This window comes from Hippocampus comes, unplaced genomic scaffold (genome assembly GCF_001891065.2).
Source record: "Hippocampus comes isolate QL1 unplaced genomic scaffold, H_comes_QL1_v1.1 scaffold381, whole genome shotgun sequence".
Lineage (NCBI taxonomy): Eukaryota > Metazoa > Chordata > Actinopteri > Syngnathiformes > Syngnathidae > Hippocampus > Hippocampus comes.
Window position 1 is genome coordinate 888,950 of NW_017805016.1, and position 14,380 is coordinate 903,329.

The 14,380-nt window shown below is 42.2% G+C and overlaps 1 protein-coding gene across 1 annotated transcript; it reads right to left on the bottom strand.

Annotated features, from left to right (window-relative positions):
• Nucleotides 1-2,037: 2,037 nt before the first annotated feature.
• cenpi (centromere protein I) lies at nt 2,038-13,974 on the bottom strand. The gene is made up of 20 exons (XM_019863378.1): nt 13,703-13,974; nt 12,536-12,673; nt 12,093-12,211; nt 11,799-11,906; nt 11,657-11,705; nt 11,482-11,528; nt 11,020-11,109; nt 10,433-10,564; nt 10,068-10,211; nt 8,140-8,260; nt 7,841-7,935; nt 7,614-7,731; nt 6,733-6,797; nt 6,437-6,546; nt 5,925-6,060; nt 5,674-5,798; nt 5,260-5,308; nt 4,563-4,778; nt 2,670-2,711; nt 2,038-2,584 (listed from the first exon to the last, which is right to left on the bottom strand). The coding sequence occupies exons 1-20, from the start codon at nt 13,872-13,874 to the stop codon at nt 2,444-2,446; spliced, it is 2,217 nt and encodes a 738-aa protein (XP_019718937.1). The 5' UTR covers nt 13,875-13,974; the 3' UTR covers nt 2,038-2,443.
• Between the last annotated feature and the right edge of the window lie 406 nt (nt 13,975-14,380).

The following is a 14,380-nucleotide window of genomic DNA, read 5'->3' on the forward strand; positions in this document are numbered from 1 at the left end:
GAGACAAGCCCCCACTGTTTGGGGTGCACCATTCATGCCCTCACGTAGGCAAATTTTTGCTTAATTGCAAACTAACAAGGCTGCCAACTGCGAAGAATGACCAAACTGGGGCACAGCTCATTACGCTCGATTCTTTCCACCTAACATAAAAAAAATGTTATTTTAAAAAATAATAAAACAATCAAGCAGGTGTATTAAAAACTCACTTCAAACGAGGAAACAGCAGCCAGTCTTACCTTTTGCCTCCGGTCCGAAAGGTTGTCACTCAGGTGGTAAAGGCAAAGCTCCCCCGGCGATGTTGGTTCCCAAGTGGCTGCAGCTGCGGAGAGAGATCCGGCGGGGGTGGAGGTGGACGAGTGAAGAGCACCGGAGAGGAGCGCGGAGAAGCAGCTGCGGCCAGCGGCGGCGGCGGTGGAGAGCGTGACATCAGGGCGCAGTTCGTCCGCCGTTGAGCTTCATCCGCCCGGTAAATGTCTGGGCAAAGGGACGTCGTCTGACCGCCCGCCCTCCCTTCTTTCTTTCCCACAGGTCAGAGGCGAGAAGGTGTTGGGGTGGAGAACAACGCGAGTGGCCCGGGCACGGTGCGTCACGAGCTGGGATGGAGCAAGGCAGTGTGTTTCGTTGGCGTCTTCACTGCAAGTGTGCGCTCGCTTCGCCAGCCGAGAGATTTACAACTTCCAAGTACCTCCCACACTTGGATCCTGACACGGATTCACTCATCCGTGGGGGGTGTGGGGGTCGGCCATAAGAAAGAAAATGTGGAACTAGCTAGTGCATGGCATCAACAGCACTGAATTAGTTGTGTGAGGGGGGGTTGGGTGGGGTAATATTTATAATTTCGTTGTACTGTATTATTTATTGTTCGGCTTGTAGGGTTGGAGATAATTTTCTTGACAGGTGTAATAGTAAGTAGGCAAAATTTGTTGTATTAATATTTAGTGTACTATTTCATTTTATAGTAAGCTCAACTATTTGCATTTTTTTCTTTTTTTGGGGGGGGAGGAACCATTTTAGTGCAAAACGCGTGTTGCTGGTACATCCCTGTTTGACCACCCCTTGTCACTCTTTTGCCACCATCACGAGGGAATCGTTTGGATATTTGTGATTTTTCTGTCTTTTTTGACATAGAAGCAGCATTCTTAGATTCCTTGACATTCTGCAACAAATTATTTGCATTGGATGCATGTGAGAGATATTGATGATGGATGGAATGAAGAATAAGTTCATAACTGATCTGAATGTAATTTTTTTTGAGAAGCTGCACTCTGTCATTAAATTAATTCTGCTAGTCACGATCAATCAATATAGCAAGTAATCAACTTGGCTGAGAAGTCATTGTTTATCATACCATCCACAGTCACCCATAATAGCAACAGGAACAAACCTGACTAAACAAAAGTTTAGAATTGTAAAGAATTAAGAGCTTTTTGTGTCATTCTGCTTTAAAGATATGATTGGAATGAATGAGCCATTGATCACACGATGCGAAATGGCGTTTGGCTGTCTGTGACTATTGACCACTCTTGATTGGCTGTTAGTTAGTGATTCAGGCACAAGATCGAAGTATATTATGAGATAGTCAACAAAAGCAAAGTAACTGCATAGAAAATGGAATTATCTAGTAATTTAATATCAGCAAAACATTGCTTTTTACTTAGACTTGTTCTTGCTTGTTTGTGTGATGGACATTGTTCTGAACAGTATATGTTTGAATTGTATTACATGAAACTCTGACTGTGGATAGTAAGATAATGCTCAGTCTACCTTTGGCAAATATTAAGTATTACTCTGACCACTCAGCTGGAAATACAGGCTAAGCCATTGACTGCATAAGTGTCCGCCATCACTATTCAGCACATTACTGGGTCCCTGACCCCATTAATAGTGGAATCCACTGCATTTTGAATTTTCTAGTTCCCTGTCCCCACCAATTGCGGGGTCCACCGTATACAGTATTGTATCTCAATGCAATTTTTTTACATTCAAATTCTAATCAAAATGTAACATTATAAAGTACTTTGATTACTTACAGAGCAATAGCTAAACCCATGCTTGTTTTAATTTATAATAAAGCAACAACAAAAAAGGACAAGAACCTTTATAAGCAAATTAAAAACCTAAGTGCAATCAGCTCCACCTACAGTCTGTCATTTTGCACCAGCTGATTTTATTTACAAGGAAAGTCAGGATTTCTTATTCTAAATAGACGGGGTGAATGCAAAGGAGGCAAAATATGATGCTGTACACTGAAAAGCTGCTTTGTATTGCAAAAAAAAAAATTCTAGGAACTACCACAGTCAATTGACACGCGGTGTCATTAAAACTTAACAAATGACACGAATAATTTATTTACATAAAAAGAAACTTGCAAGCAAGCAAGCCTGCTTGAAGAAGCGAATGCGATAAAGTACACACAAGTCCTTTTATGTCCTTTTTCTTCTGGCTACAGCTGCATTGTGCCGCTGTCTTCTTTGTCGCCTTTCACCGGTTGCCACCGGTTGATGTTGGTGCGCTTAAATAGTTCCAGGCCGTCGTAGCCCTGTGAGAACAGATACTCCACGTACCAGCTCCATGGCTTGACATGCTGCAAAACACGTGCAACCCCAGTCACATCACTTCCCATGATCACATATACAGTAGCAAACCTCTTCGCTGACAAGCCCTCGTACCTTTATGGAGCTGAGATCCAGTTCTTTTCTTTCAGGCCAACACTAATTATGAAGGGAGAAAGACAGCGTTAAGAAATCCCAGCATGGAAAGCCATTTAATCATGCTCAATAGTCCATGTACTCGACTAGCTCGCTCTTTGTCCTTGCTCGTAAAACATTTCTGCGCAAGACTACAAAGTTTTTTTTCCTCCACTGTTGTATGGCTGTATGACATTCTGTGCACTGGTAGGACAACTGTCTGACTAAGGTGACATTTTTGCCACTACAGCATGACATTTTGGCACACTAGTAAAATGACAGGGGTGCAATGTATTATAACAAAAATGTCTTAGTGATTTTTTTTTTTCTCCCACTACTGTAAGACATTGTTGCGCACTAGTAGACTGGTAGAACAACAAGGGACACACAAGTAGAACTTTATGTTATTAGTGAGGCAACTCTGTGTCACTTGTCACTGGTAGTTGTGATAGCACAAAGTTGTTAACTAGTGCACCGTTTTGCCTCACAAGAAACATATAGCTGCTCAGCGAGTTCGTCCTAGTTGTCCTACTAGTCCGCAGAAATGTTGCACAGTCTCGGAAGATAGTAAGGGGAAAAAAACGTCACTGCTAAGTGTTTTTATTCATGTGCTGAGGGACAAAGAGCGCACTCGTAGGACATGGACTAAATGCTCAAACGGCTTGCCAAATTCAGCGGCTCACAGCTGGATGTCGGCGTTGGGACGGAATCAAAAAGGGCTTGTGTGTATTATTAAACGTGATGAAAATCATGTCTCATGCTGCACTTGTTAATAATACAACACTCACTTAGGTATTAATGTATGTTGTATGAAAGATACATTAATACCACATCCATCTCACTTCAATTGAGCAAAGTGTGGCACTAGTTTGGGGAAAAAATAGTGGGAGATGAAACTAGAAAGGTCATCGAGAACCACAATGTCCCACCAGGCGTCTTCCAGTTGTTTATATTATGTACTCATGACAGACTGGGACTCAAGGCACATGACTTGAACCGAGTGGTGTTACGAAAGAATCGACAAGCATTGGTACAAATGCTTTTGTGACTGCTCTTGATATAGTCTTGTATGATTTTTTTTTTTCCTGTGGCCAAAGATGTGTGGTTTGGTCACTGGGTGGAAATGCATGACCCACGCCATGTTGTGCCTGTTTCAGCAACATTTGAATTCTCAACTGAAATGTAACATTTGGATTAAGCCTGGGTCAGTTGGTCATGCCTGCAGAGTGGTGTACAGCCATGACCAATCGACTTAACCCAAGTGTTACTCAAATCGTGTTTTCGAATTTACATTGTCTGATGTTTTAATTTGTGATACATATTTTATCACAACTGCACTGTCATGTGTGTATGACATGGTGACATGCACGCGGCATGCGAAAACCTTTACAGCCAGCTTCACTTATTTCATCCACAAGTACATATGAAATCGTTAACATGGTTTAGTATTGTTGTAAAACACAATATATGTGTGCTGTATTTATTTTATTTTTATGACTTGGGGGCAGCCGGCTGTCTCTTGCTTGCTTAAAACCAGGAAATAGCCAAATGCAGTGGAGTGCCTTGTCGCAACAATAAAAGAAACACCTACATCTGTCAGCTAATCATGTGACAGTGACTTCACGACCCTGCTCGGCCTACGCTCCAGAACAAGGTTGGAGGAGGCTCTCACGAACGATTCCATTGTAACCACACAGCCTCGAAATATTGTAATGGAAAAGTGACCTTACAAAAACACATAATTTGAACATGAGTAAAAATGCGACCCATATTCTGTGTACAGACCTTGCTAGTTAACGTTTATAAAGCCCCTTTGATCTAAAATGACTTGTCAAACATTGAAAGTGTTCCCTTGCTGTGGAGGCGGACACTCACCTTGTGGTGGAAGTCGATGGCGTAGCTCATGAAGGCCGGGTGATAGACGAGGTCGAAGCTGGTGGAGCACTCGGGTACTTTGCTCCTCTGCAGAATCCCCTCGTCCAGCTGCACGTTGACGCCCGACTGGAATGCCTTGGCATTCCACAGGAAGTTGACCATGTCAACTACGTAGTGGTTGAAATCGCTGAAGGTCTGACGGCTGATGCGAAAAGCCTGTCAGAGGAGGGTGAGGCTGTTTATTAACCATGTCAGTTTGTGGTGTTGATTTATTCTATCACCACATATAGGGTGAGTTCTTCTTCATTTAAGAAACTTTTTTTTTTCAGATGAGAAATAAAGGCTGACTGACATATGCTTTAAAACTTCAAAGCCTTCGGTTGCGCTTGAATTTAAATCAACAACTTAATGTTTGGCTTGCCGAGCAATAAAAAGGTCACATACGTTCTTCAGAGAACCAAAAGCAATGTCAGCCAACATGAAATGCAGAACTAATTAGCAGTTGATAGTCAGCTTCTTTAAACAGAAGTTACCAAAAAATTCAGACATAATGTTTTGAGTATATTTTTGGTTGGTGTGCCGTGAGATTTTTCTCCTGTAAAATATGTGTCTTGGTTCAGTAAAGCTTGGGAAATACTCCTTGCATTGTACGTATGTACTGTAAAGTATATCGAGTGAAAGTAGTCGGTGTACCTACCTCTGTGATTTTCAACTGGCTTTTGGCAAACGCCAGGTTCACTTTGTACCTGACAAAAAAAAAAAAAAAAGACAAAGTCATGTCAAATGTCATGGAGAGCAATTTGCTTTCAGCAGCGTGACAATGTTGAGCAATTAGTTGGACTTTCTGTTGCCCTGACATTTTCCCTTTTCGCTTTGGCAAAACTATTACAGAACCTTGTGCAGAAGTTAATTAGAAGGTACTGTAAGCTATTAAAGCTTTCAAAAATCGAACACAACAAGATCAAATGGAAGGGAGCGCCGGGGTATTTTGCCTCCGCTCATTATCATAAATGATAGATTAGCATTTAAGTGCAAAGATGCCACTCCACCCCGGTTCTGCTTTGGTCATCCAGTTACGTGGCGCTACATTAATGCTGGTGAGTGCGTATACCTGTGCATGATGTAGGCGAGGCGGTCCACACTGACGGGGTCGGTGGCGAGTAGCGCCGGGTAGAAAACGCCGGGCGATGGTAGCACGACGAGTGGGAGACCATACTTCAAAAACATGTCGCATACCTGCAGAATGGTCATGAAATTCAGTGCATAATAATTCATGTAGAGTGATACCTTGACTTGAGAGTGTTTTGGGGACCAATAGAGCTGCAGATCAAAAGACCTCTCTGATCAATGAGCTTGCGTTACCGTCTCATAAAAGTCCAGGATGAAGTTGAGTAGGAGCGAGTGGCAGCTCTCCAGCTGCAGCCCCACAACGGCCAAATGATCCACAAATTGCACCAGCTGCGACACGGAATCCTTCAAGCCCGACAGAGTCATGTATCTGGAAACAAAATGGAAAACAGTTACACAGCAGTAGTAGGATAGTAGACCAACAGTGTGCAATATTAAGAAACTCATCTGGGAATCCGTGGTTTGATGGTTCTTACAAAAAGTTCACTGAAACGGACTTGATACCCATTTTGTACTGAGGCTGTCCCCCTTGAGCAAGGCACTAGGTGACTCGCCCATCACCTGATCAACATTGAGAGGTTGGCGGTTGTATATTATTCCCGGCACTGAATATTGGATTTCCTCACATGGGACTAACAAAGGTTGTTTTTCTCAGTAGGAAGGCTGGCTGTGTCGATCTCCAGGTGACAGCTTTTCATTTATTGCCATTGCGGCTTTTATGCTTCAGCCCCCTTCATGAAACTTACATGGAGGTGTGGCTGCTGATGCTGATGTCCATGTTGTCCTCCAGTGCGTACACCGAGTGCCAGGTCAGCCAATTCCGCAGCATACCGTTTAGACATTCCAACAGCCCGCACTGAGAACACACACACACACACACACACACACACACACACACACACACACACACACACACACGCACACGCACACGCACACGCACACGCAAGCAAACGGACATCAGTCAAAACTAGCGCTATTAAATCACATAGGAAAGTGGTTCTTGGATGTAATGGCATCAAACAAACTGGAGCAGAACACGTACCTTGAAAAATGGTGAGGACGTGAAGTACAGCTGCTTGAGGGGCTCCAACAGAAGCTGTCCCATTTCTGAAGAGGCAGAGTAAGTAAGTCAATTTTATTTATGTAGTGCTTCTCCCAGAAGGGACTCACAAAGTGCTTTACATGGTCAACCGTCAAACACAAATTTCATACAATTTATAAAGAAATAAAATTAAAGGTGCTCAAAATGTCTACAAAAGAGGCAGCGTTGAACTCAAGTGGGAGTTGCAGCTCGAGGAAGTAGTTGACATAACCAACACAAACAAGCTTCTCCGTTTATGACTTGGAGTTAGGCTGGGCGAAGATCAGACACATACATCTGATGGCCGGCCGGACTACACTGTCTAAAACGCTATGTCAGCCAAAAGAGAAGCACAGCATTTTGTTTTTGATGGATGTACAGATCCCGGATACAAGCGGCCGAAATGAGTTTTCTCCGCAGGGTATCCGGGCTCTCCCTTAGAGATAAGGTGAGAAGCTCGGTCAACCGGGAGGGGCTCAGAGTAGAGCCGCTTCTCCTCCACATCGAGAGGAGCCAGATGAGGTGGCTCGGGCATCTAATTAGGATGCCTCCTGGACGCCTCCCTGGTGAGGTGTTCCGGGCATGTCCCACTGGCAGGAGACCCCGAGGACGACCCAGGACACGCTGGAGAGACTATGTCACCCAGCTGGCATGGGAACGCCTCGGGATCCACCAGGAAGAGCTCGAAGAAGTGGCTGGGGAGAGGGAAGTCTGGGCTTCCCTCCTAAAGCTGCTGCCCCCGCGACCCGACCCCGGATAAGCGGTGGAAAATGGATGGATGCATGGATGGATGGATGTACAGATATGTGTTTAAAAATGGCGAAAGATTATCATGAACCTACTGTAGCTCGGCACCACGGGAATGTTGCTCAGCAGGCCGAGGATCTGCGGTCGCATGAGGCATCCGTCCCAGACGGTTAGGAATTTGTAAAGAAACCCTTCAGAACTAGAAAACCCCTCCTGGTAAAGATATTAAGACATAACATAATTTTTTTTAAAAAGTAAAATAATGAATCGAAAATTTCAAGATGGCAAAATGCACGTAGATGAAAGGCACAGAGTGGTTCACCTGGAGAAATTGGTGTGCACACAGCAGCCTGTTCAAAAACTGCAGAGCCTCGTCGGAATTCTGTGTTGCGCCTCCATCTCGACAAAACAAAAACTCTGAGAAGAGAGTGAAAGGTATCAAATTTAAAAAGTCCATCACATTCCAGATTCCACATGTGTTTATTCCCTGAGCTTCTCCTCTAATTGCTTTTTAAGCTTATGCTAAAAGAACGGACGAGAGCCACGGTCCAACTGCCGGTTAGCTTAAATTTGGGCACATCTCCCTGACAGGGGAGCTGTCACACTCATCTGCAACCTTACCTTCTCGGAGTGTGTAGCCAAGCCAGAAGTTGAGGCGGAGGAGGGCCGACTCCTCCTGCACACAGTCCAGGTAGTGCAGAGCCACACTGGTAGACAGCAGAGAACCCATCTGAGCTGGCAGCTGGTGCGGGGGTAAAAGGGAGCCAAACATAAGCGAATAGGAGATGTGTGACAAGTCCTGACCTTGGGGCCACAAATAAAAAATTCATATGTAGAAAGGCAATGACAAATATGCAACTGTACGCATGAAGTTAAATATTGCACCACATGCCCTCAAAGGTGGTCTATTAGTCACCTTTAATTTGCATGAAGGCAGCCTGATTCAAGATTAAAATCACCCAGTAGACCTTTTTTTTTTTAAATAATTTTCACAGTGCAAGCAGTCTGCTACTTCAATAATCCTTCATCAGCCTGTAATCCGAATAACTCACTCGGTGGGAGAATTTATACAGTCTCATATAATGTGCGAACAGCTGCTCCCTTCCCCTCCATCGTGGGCACTTTGTTAGAGTAATAAGCAAATGACAATGAAGTGGGGAAAAGAATGGATGCAGCTCAACTGTCCTATCAAATGGTTAAAAGCATGATGAGGGGGATTCATTAGTGGTCTTTTGTGAGGAGTTTGATGAGGACTTGACTGATTTATTATGACCATATGTACAGGCGACCAGCCAGGACAAGTAAATGGTTGAGAATTTATGTTTCAAGACACAAAATGTGTGAGCCTTAAAACATAATTTTGATTATTAGAACTTTATATGAGGCTTTTCAGCTTTTACTATTCCTTCTTCCTGGCCTACTCTTCTTTTTCTCAATTTTTATTGGGCAAATGAAAACAATCCACTAAGTAGAATAAGGCTATTAAAAAGAAAGTCTGATACTAAGTGTAATAAAGAAAGCGGTGGGCGGAATACAAAAACAGAGACACAGCACCACCGTGTGGATAGAAACGTGCATTGCACAGAGAAATGTACAGTAAAGAGGATCCCAATTTATGACCTATCGGCGTTATAGTGTTATAAATGGTGCGATATGCAGTGACACGAGCAGGCACGCACAGCAACTACCATGCTGTTTTTCATGTAATTGTTTTATACACATGGACTCGAAGTTTTTTTTTTTGTTTTTTTTTTACAAATACAGTATTTACTGTAATTGTGAGTTTTACAACTGCGTTGGTGAGTGACTAAGTCACATTCTGATGTACAAATTCAGGTTTCACTGTTTTCGTAGGAATGGAATTCTGTCACACCGTACTTTAACTACATATACTGTACATACATGCATACATACACACGCACACGCGCACGCACGCACACACACGCACACACACACACACACACACACACACACACACACACACACACACACATATATATTTTTTGTAGTAGAGTCACAAAAGACAAAAGTAATTAAGCCATCCAGCCATTCAAGCACAGCTGTTGTGAAGCAGCAACGTCAACCGGTGGCGCTTTTTAAGTTAGTTTTAGTTTTGTAAACATAAAATGTAATTTCGTTTAGTTTTAGTTTTTGTCAAGCATTATTGTTGGGTTTTTTTTCATTAACGAAAGGAGCAATGTCAACCGGTGGTGCTTTTTAAGTTAGTTTTTGTTTTGTAAACATGAAACTTAATTTCAGTTTTCATTTTTGTAAAGCATCATCATTTTTTTTTCATGGATGAAAATGTTTACTCAATTTAAGTTTCAGTTATTTTGTTACTTCTCTGTACGGTAACTAAAATAACCATAGTCTCACGTCAGTAAAGTGGTCACCTATTAAGACCTTTTAAAAAGTTATTGAATTGATTACTGAGGCGCACAACGTATTCGCTAGTGCTGTCATGTCCGCTGTATTCTTTCAAGTAAAGTCCATCTTAATGTTATGGTAGTACCTGATGTATTGCAGTAAGTTTACATGTCACTGTGTACCTCTATGCGGTGCATGTTCTCCAAAAGCTCCGCAAAGGAACGGAGGTGCGCCAGAGGGACCAATTTTCGGTTGGAGGATAACTCAGCCTGAGACTCCTTATTAAGAGCACAAGTCAGCACTGGCAGTTCCAAATGGCAATGTTTCTGAAAGAACAGCACAACGGTGGGATGAGGATTAATTATTTATGGGCAAGAATTTCCGCAAGCGCTTCTTCTTTCGTTAAATAAATAATTGCGGCGGTGTCCATGAAAAATATTGAGAAGGTGGTGGCTTCACATGCAAGGAGATGCGGACTTAAAAGTTGCCACAAAAATTACAGCCAAAGCAGTGTGCGTTGTGAGGTTGAGATTTGGAACCTCCATACCCTTTTCCTTCGGTTGCTCTGATCTTTAATGGTGAGGGTCACACCGGCACTGGGGGCGATCGCCGCACTGTTCTTCTTCTGGACAAAAGCTAGCGCCGATTTCCAGGGCGAGTTGTGATTCCTGAAGCCACGCTGTGAAGACATATGACAGAGGACATTACACATCATTTTTTTCTCTGCGCACTACCTCTTGAGATCCACTCATAATTAGACCCGCCTTAATATAAAATATAATTATGCCATAACCCTTAATGCACCCTGTAACCTGATAACATGATGAGCTGTCCATTGTAGTCACCGCTGTCCCTGAAAGGGTTAATATGGCTAGATGATAGCAATGCTCAGTTTTGAATGATACTATCAGTTGGGTTCAAAGGGGTGGGAAAAGTACATTCTATTTTCCACATTTATTATTGGATGTGGTTGGCAGTGGTGTAAAACCAAAGACATTTTTCTAGCTTGTTTAGCTATGGGACAGGGGCTTCTATGGCATTATGTTAGCGTGGACACATTTTTGGTCCACTTTTTGAAATGTGTTGTGCACTTAATGAAATAGCCATTGAGTGTTTAACATGACATGTACGAACCTTCATTCTGGACGGAACAGAGAGTGTCACCAGTTCAGGGCAAAACACTTTATATAGGGACAGCAGGTGCAGAAGGAAGGGTTGTTTTCCCTGAGAAAACACAAATAGGGCACATTGTTAACATTTCTTATTTATTATTGCCCATTTTAATTCTGTCGCTACCAAAAAAAGCCACGCTCTCAGATTAGGTGTGGAGCCTTACCGCATGTTTAAAATCAGAGTTTGAAACTTGTTACCTGAAAAAGGAAAGATTACATAATGCCCAGCCCACATATTTAATAACAATTAGACATTTTCTTTTCCAGGAGATGCACCCAATTTGCCTCAGTTTTTGGCGGTTCCTTCCAATTCTCCAAAACAGTCCTTTTTATTTTGTTTTCTATGTTGACAAAAATTATAACATTGCAATAATATTACATTTTTGAGTGGCTCTAGTGAACTACAAATGATCGTCGCACTTACCAGTCTGTCTTGTAAATCCAGTAATTTTCGGATTCGAAACACTCGCACTGCAAACAATTTAACAAATGAAAAGAGACGGTTAGTAAAGCAAAAAAATGAAAAAAAAGAGATGAGGAAGATAAGGGAAAACCCTGCTGGCAAAGACGACAGTCATCAAATGTCAGCATTGACTTACCATTTTGCTTTGTGGTTAGAAGGTACAACAGGTGGCAGATGAAGGGACACTGGAACAAAATTAGAATACAAAGTGACTGAGCGCTTGGGAATGTTCCGTAAGCACTCAGGACACTCAAACATCCAAGTAAGAGGACACATACCAGGTTTTCCTCTGTCACAAAGCTGAAAATGAAGCCATAAATGGCTCTCAGTTGATCCTTTGCGTCAATCATGTCAAACACTGTCAAGACCCACTTGATGAAAAGAACCTACAAGTAGTATGGCAGGGCATTAGAATGCCAGTCGGAAACAAAATACATTAACATACTTCATACAGCAAGGTAAAGGTCAAGTGTAAACGCTATTTAAGGAAAAGACTTTTGACTTGATTTTGTGGTTGGATTATATGATTAAAAGACACAAATCACCCTTTTCTTTGTAATTATGTTACTCACTTGTGTACTAATGGGTATTTTGGAGACACCCAGCCAAGCTACAGCTCGGACTACGGCGTCCTGAGGCACCACTGTAGCAGGGATCAAACACTTAAGCACTCGGGGACACAAACTCGTTCCTGCACACAACAAAAATCGGGGGCATTGGAGGGGGGTATTTTGGATGAAATTTTTTTTCGGGCCATATCGCCTTATAAATCATATGTTTTACAATCGTCTGTCATCATTAGAGTGCCGTTAACAGTGTACCCTCCTCCACCACAAATACAATGGAATGTCCATTTTCCAACTGAGGTATTCATCAACATCATACATATGTGCTTCTGTGTCTGTTTTGGTCTATTGTCTCTCAGCTGCGAGATGGCTGAATTTCCCCAACCTGGTGAATAAAGTACAATATTACATATCCATCCATCTACTGTTCCATCCATCCATCATCTTACCCATGCGAAGACTCATGGCAAACTCCAGCATCACAGAGATGGCATCTGGTGGAAGTCCTTCAGCATATGCCACCTTCTCCACCACCACCAGGTTCCCCTCGAAGACATCATTGCCCATCACAGGAGTGCCTGCCTCAACTAGATGAAGGACAGGTGGTATCACAGCGGGAACACAAAAATGCAACAGCAGCAGTCAGTCATATCAGTTACACTATACGGACAAAAGTAACAGATAACTTGGTGTCATGCCTAAAGGAAGTGAAAATGGATCTAGCATTAATGGGGGACTTTCTCCGAGATTTGCATATGTTTGAAGGGATTTTAATCCACATTTTGGACATCAGAGGTCATGAATATCACATCTTGCTGTCCATCTCCATCCCAAATATGTTGGGTGGGTCAAGGCTCTTTGCGAGGTCTTCCACCCCAAACTGTCCAAACACAAAATGAAAGAGTTAGTTCTAGCTACTTAATAGATTGATAGGTAGGTGATGCTTTTGATCATGGTGGGTCAAGTAAGAGTAAACACACACCAGTGTTAAATACTTCAAATAACATGTTCGATAAAGTTATGATCTTTTCCGTATATAAAATAAACTACCTACTACCTAATAGTTCTTTTTTTTTTATTGTTGTGTATTGTGTAATTTATTAATGACAAGTTGTCTTAAATGGGGCAAATAAAAAAAGGCTTATTAACACTCATTCGCTCCCAAAGACATATTTATGTCTTTTCACACTCCACACATTCAACCCCAGATACTTTTGTTTTTTCAGTTTTTCCAAGACTTAGGGTAAAAAAAAGGGGGTCCAGAATTGGCTGCTACGTACTGACAAGTTGTCTTAAATGGGACAAATAAAAAAAGGCGAGTGGATGTTGATTATTATTATTATTATTATTATTATTACACATGATCTCACACGTTATCAGCTACGACATTTCGGTTCAGTTAAGTTCTAGATACTTTCATAACAAAAATCCAAACTGTCTTCCTACATTAAACTAATCGAGTGACGTCACCACACCCACAGTCGAACTCTCGTGTACACAGAAGCGTTCAATGCTGAACACACTCCAATTAACTTCATGTTTTGATTTAAACTCCAGTATTCCCGGCAGTTCACATGTTCCCGTAGAAGGAAAAAACAAACAAAAAACAGTCCTACCGTCAGAGAAATACTTCACGGCCGCAACAAATGGGTCCTCCGCCTCATTTTTCCGTTTCTCTTTTTCAGCGATTCTCTGACTTCTGTTTAGGTTCCGATTGGACACAGGCTGGTCGTTTGATGATGAATTGATCGAATCCGGAGACTCCGATAAGTATTGCATCGCTTCCATGTCTACATTGCTAAAAACTTAATGACACGAAGGCCTCCTTGTTTTCCACCATTCAAAAACTCAAATATCTCCCGCGACCGTTTACTCTGCGCTTGCGCAGTAGGGTACATTTGCCGATGTGCATTGTGGGTAATGAAGTCCGTACGGAATTTCATTCCCAAAAGTAACGACGTCATTTCTACTTTTCAATTTAATTTCTCTTTGTTGAGCCATCTTGTCATTTTTTTGAGTGCATATTTCTGAATTTGGTATTTATAGACATGTATTAAATATTTACTTTTAATATTTGAATATTAATCACCACTGTACCAACAACTTAGCTGCAACTCAGCAAGCTCGCACAGGGGACCACATCCGGCCCGCCCACATTCTCAGACTGGCCCTCATGATGCTTATGAAGTTTAAAGTAAAACGTAAATATGCTGTGGTTGACTTGCGGTGACTTTCGATGTATTTAACGATTTTTCTGAGCCCTCATGCAAATATTTATCCCCAAAGAGTTGAGC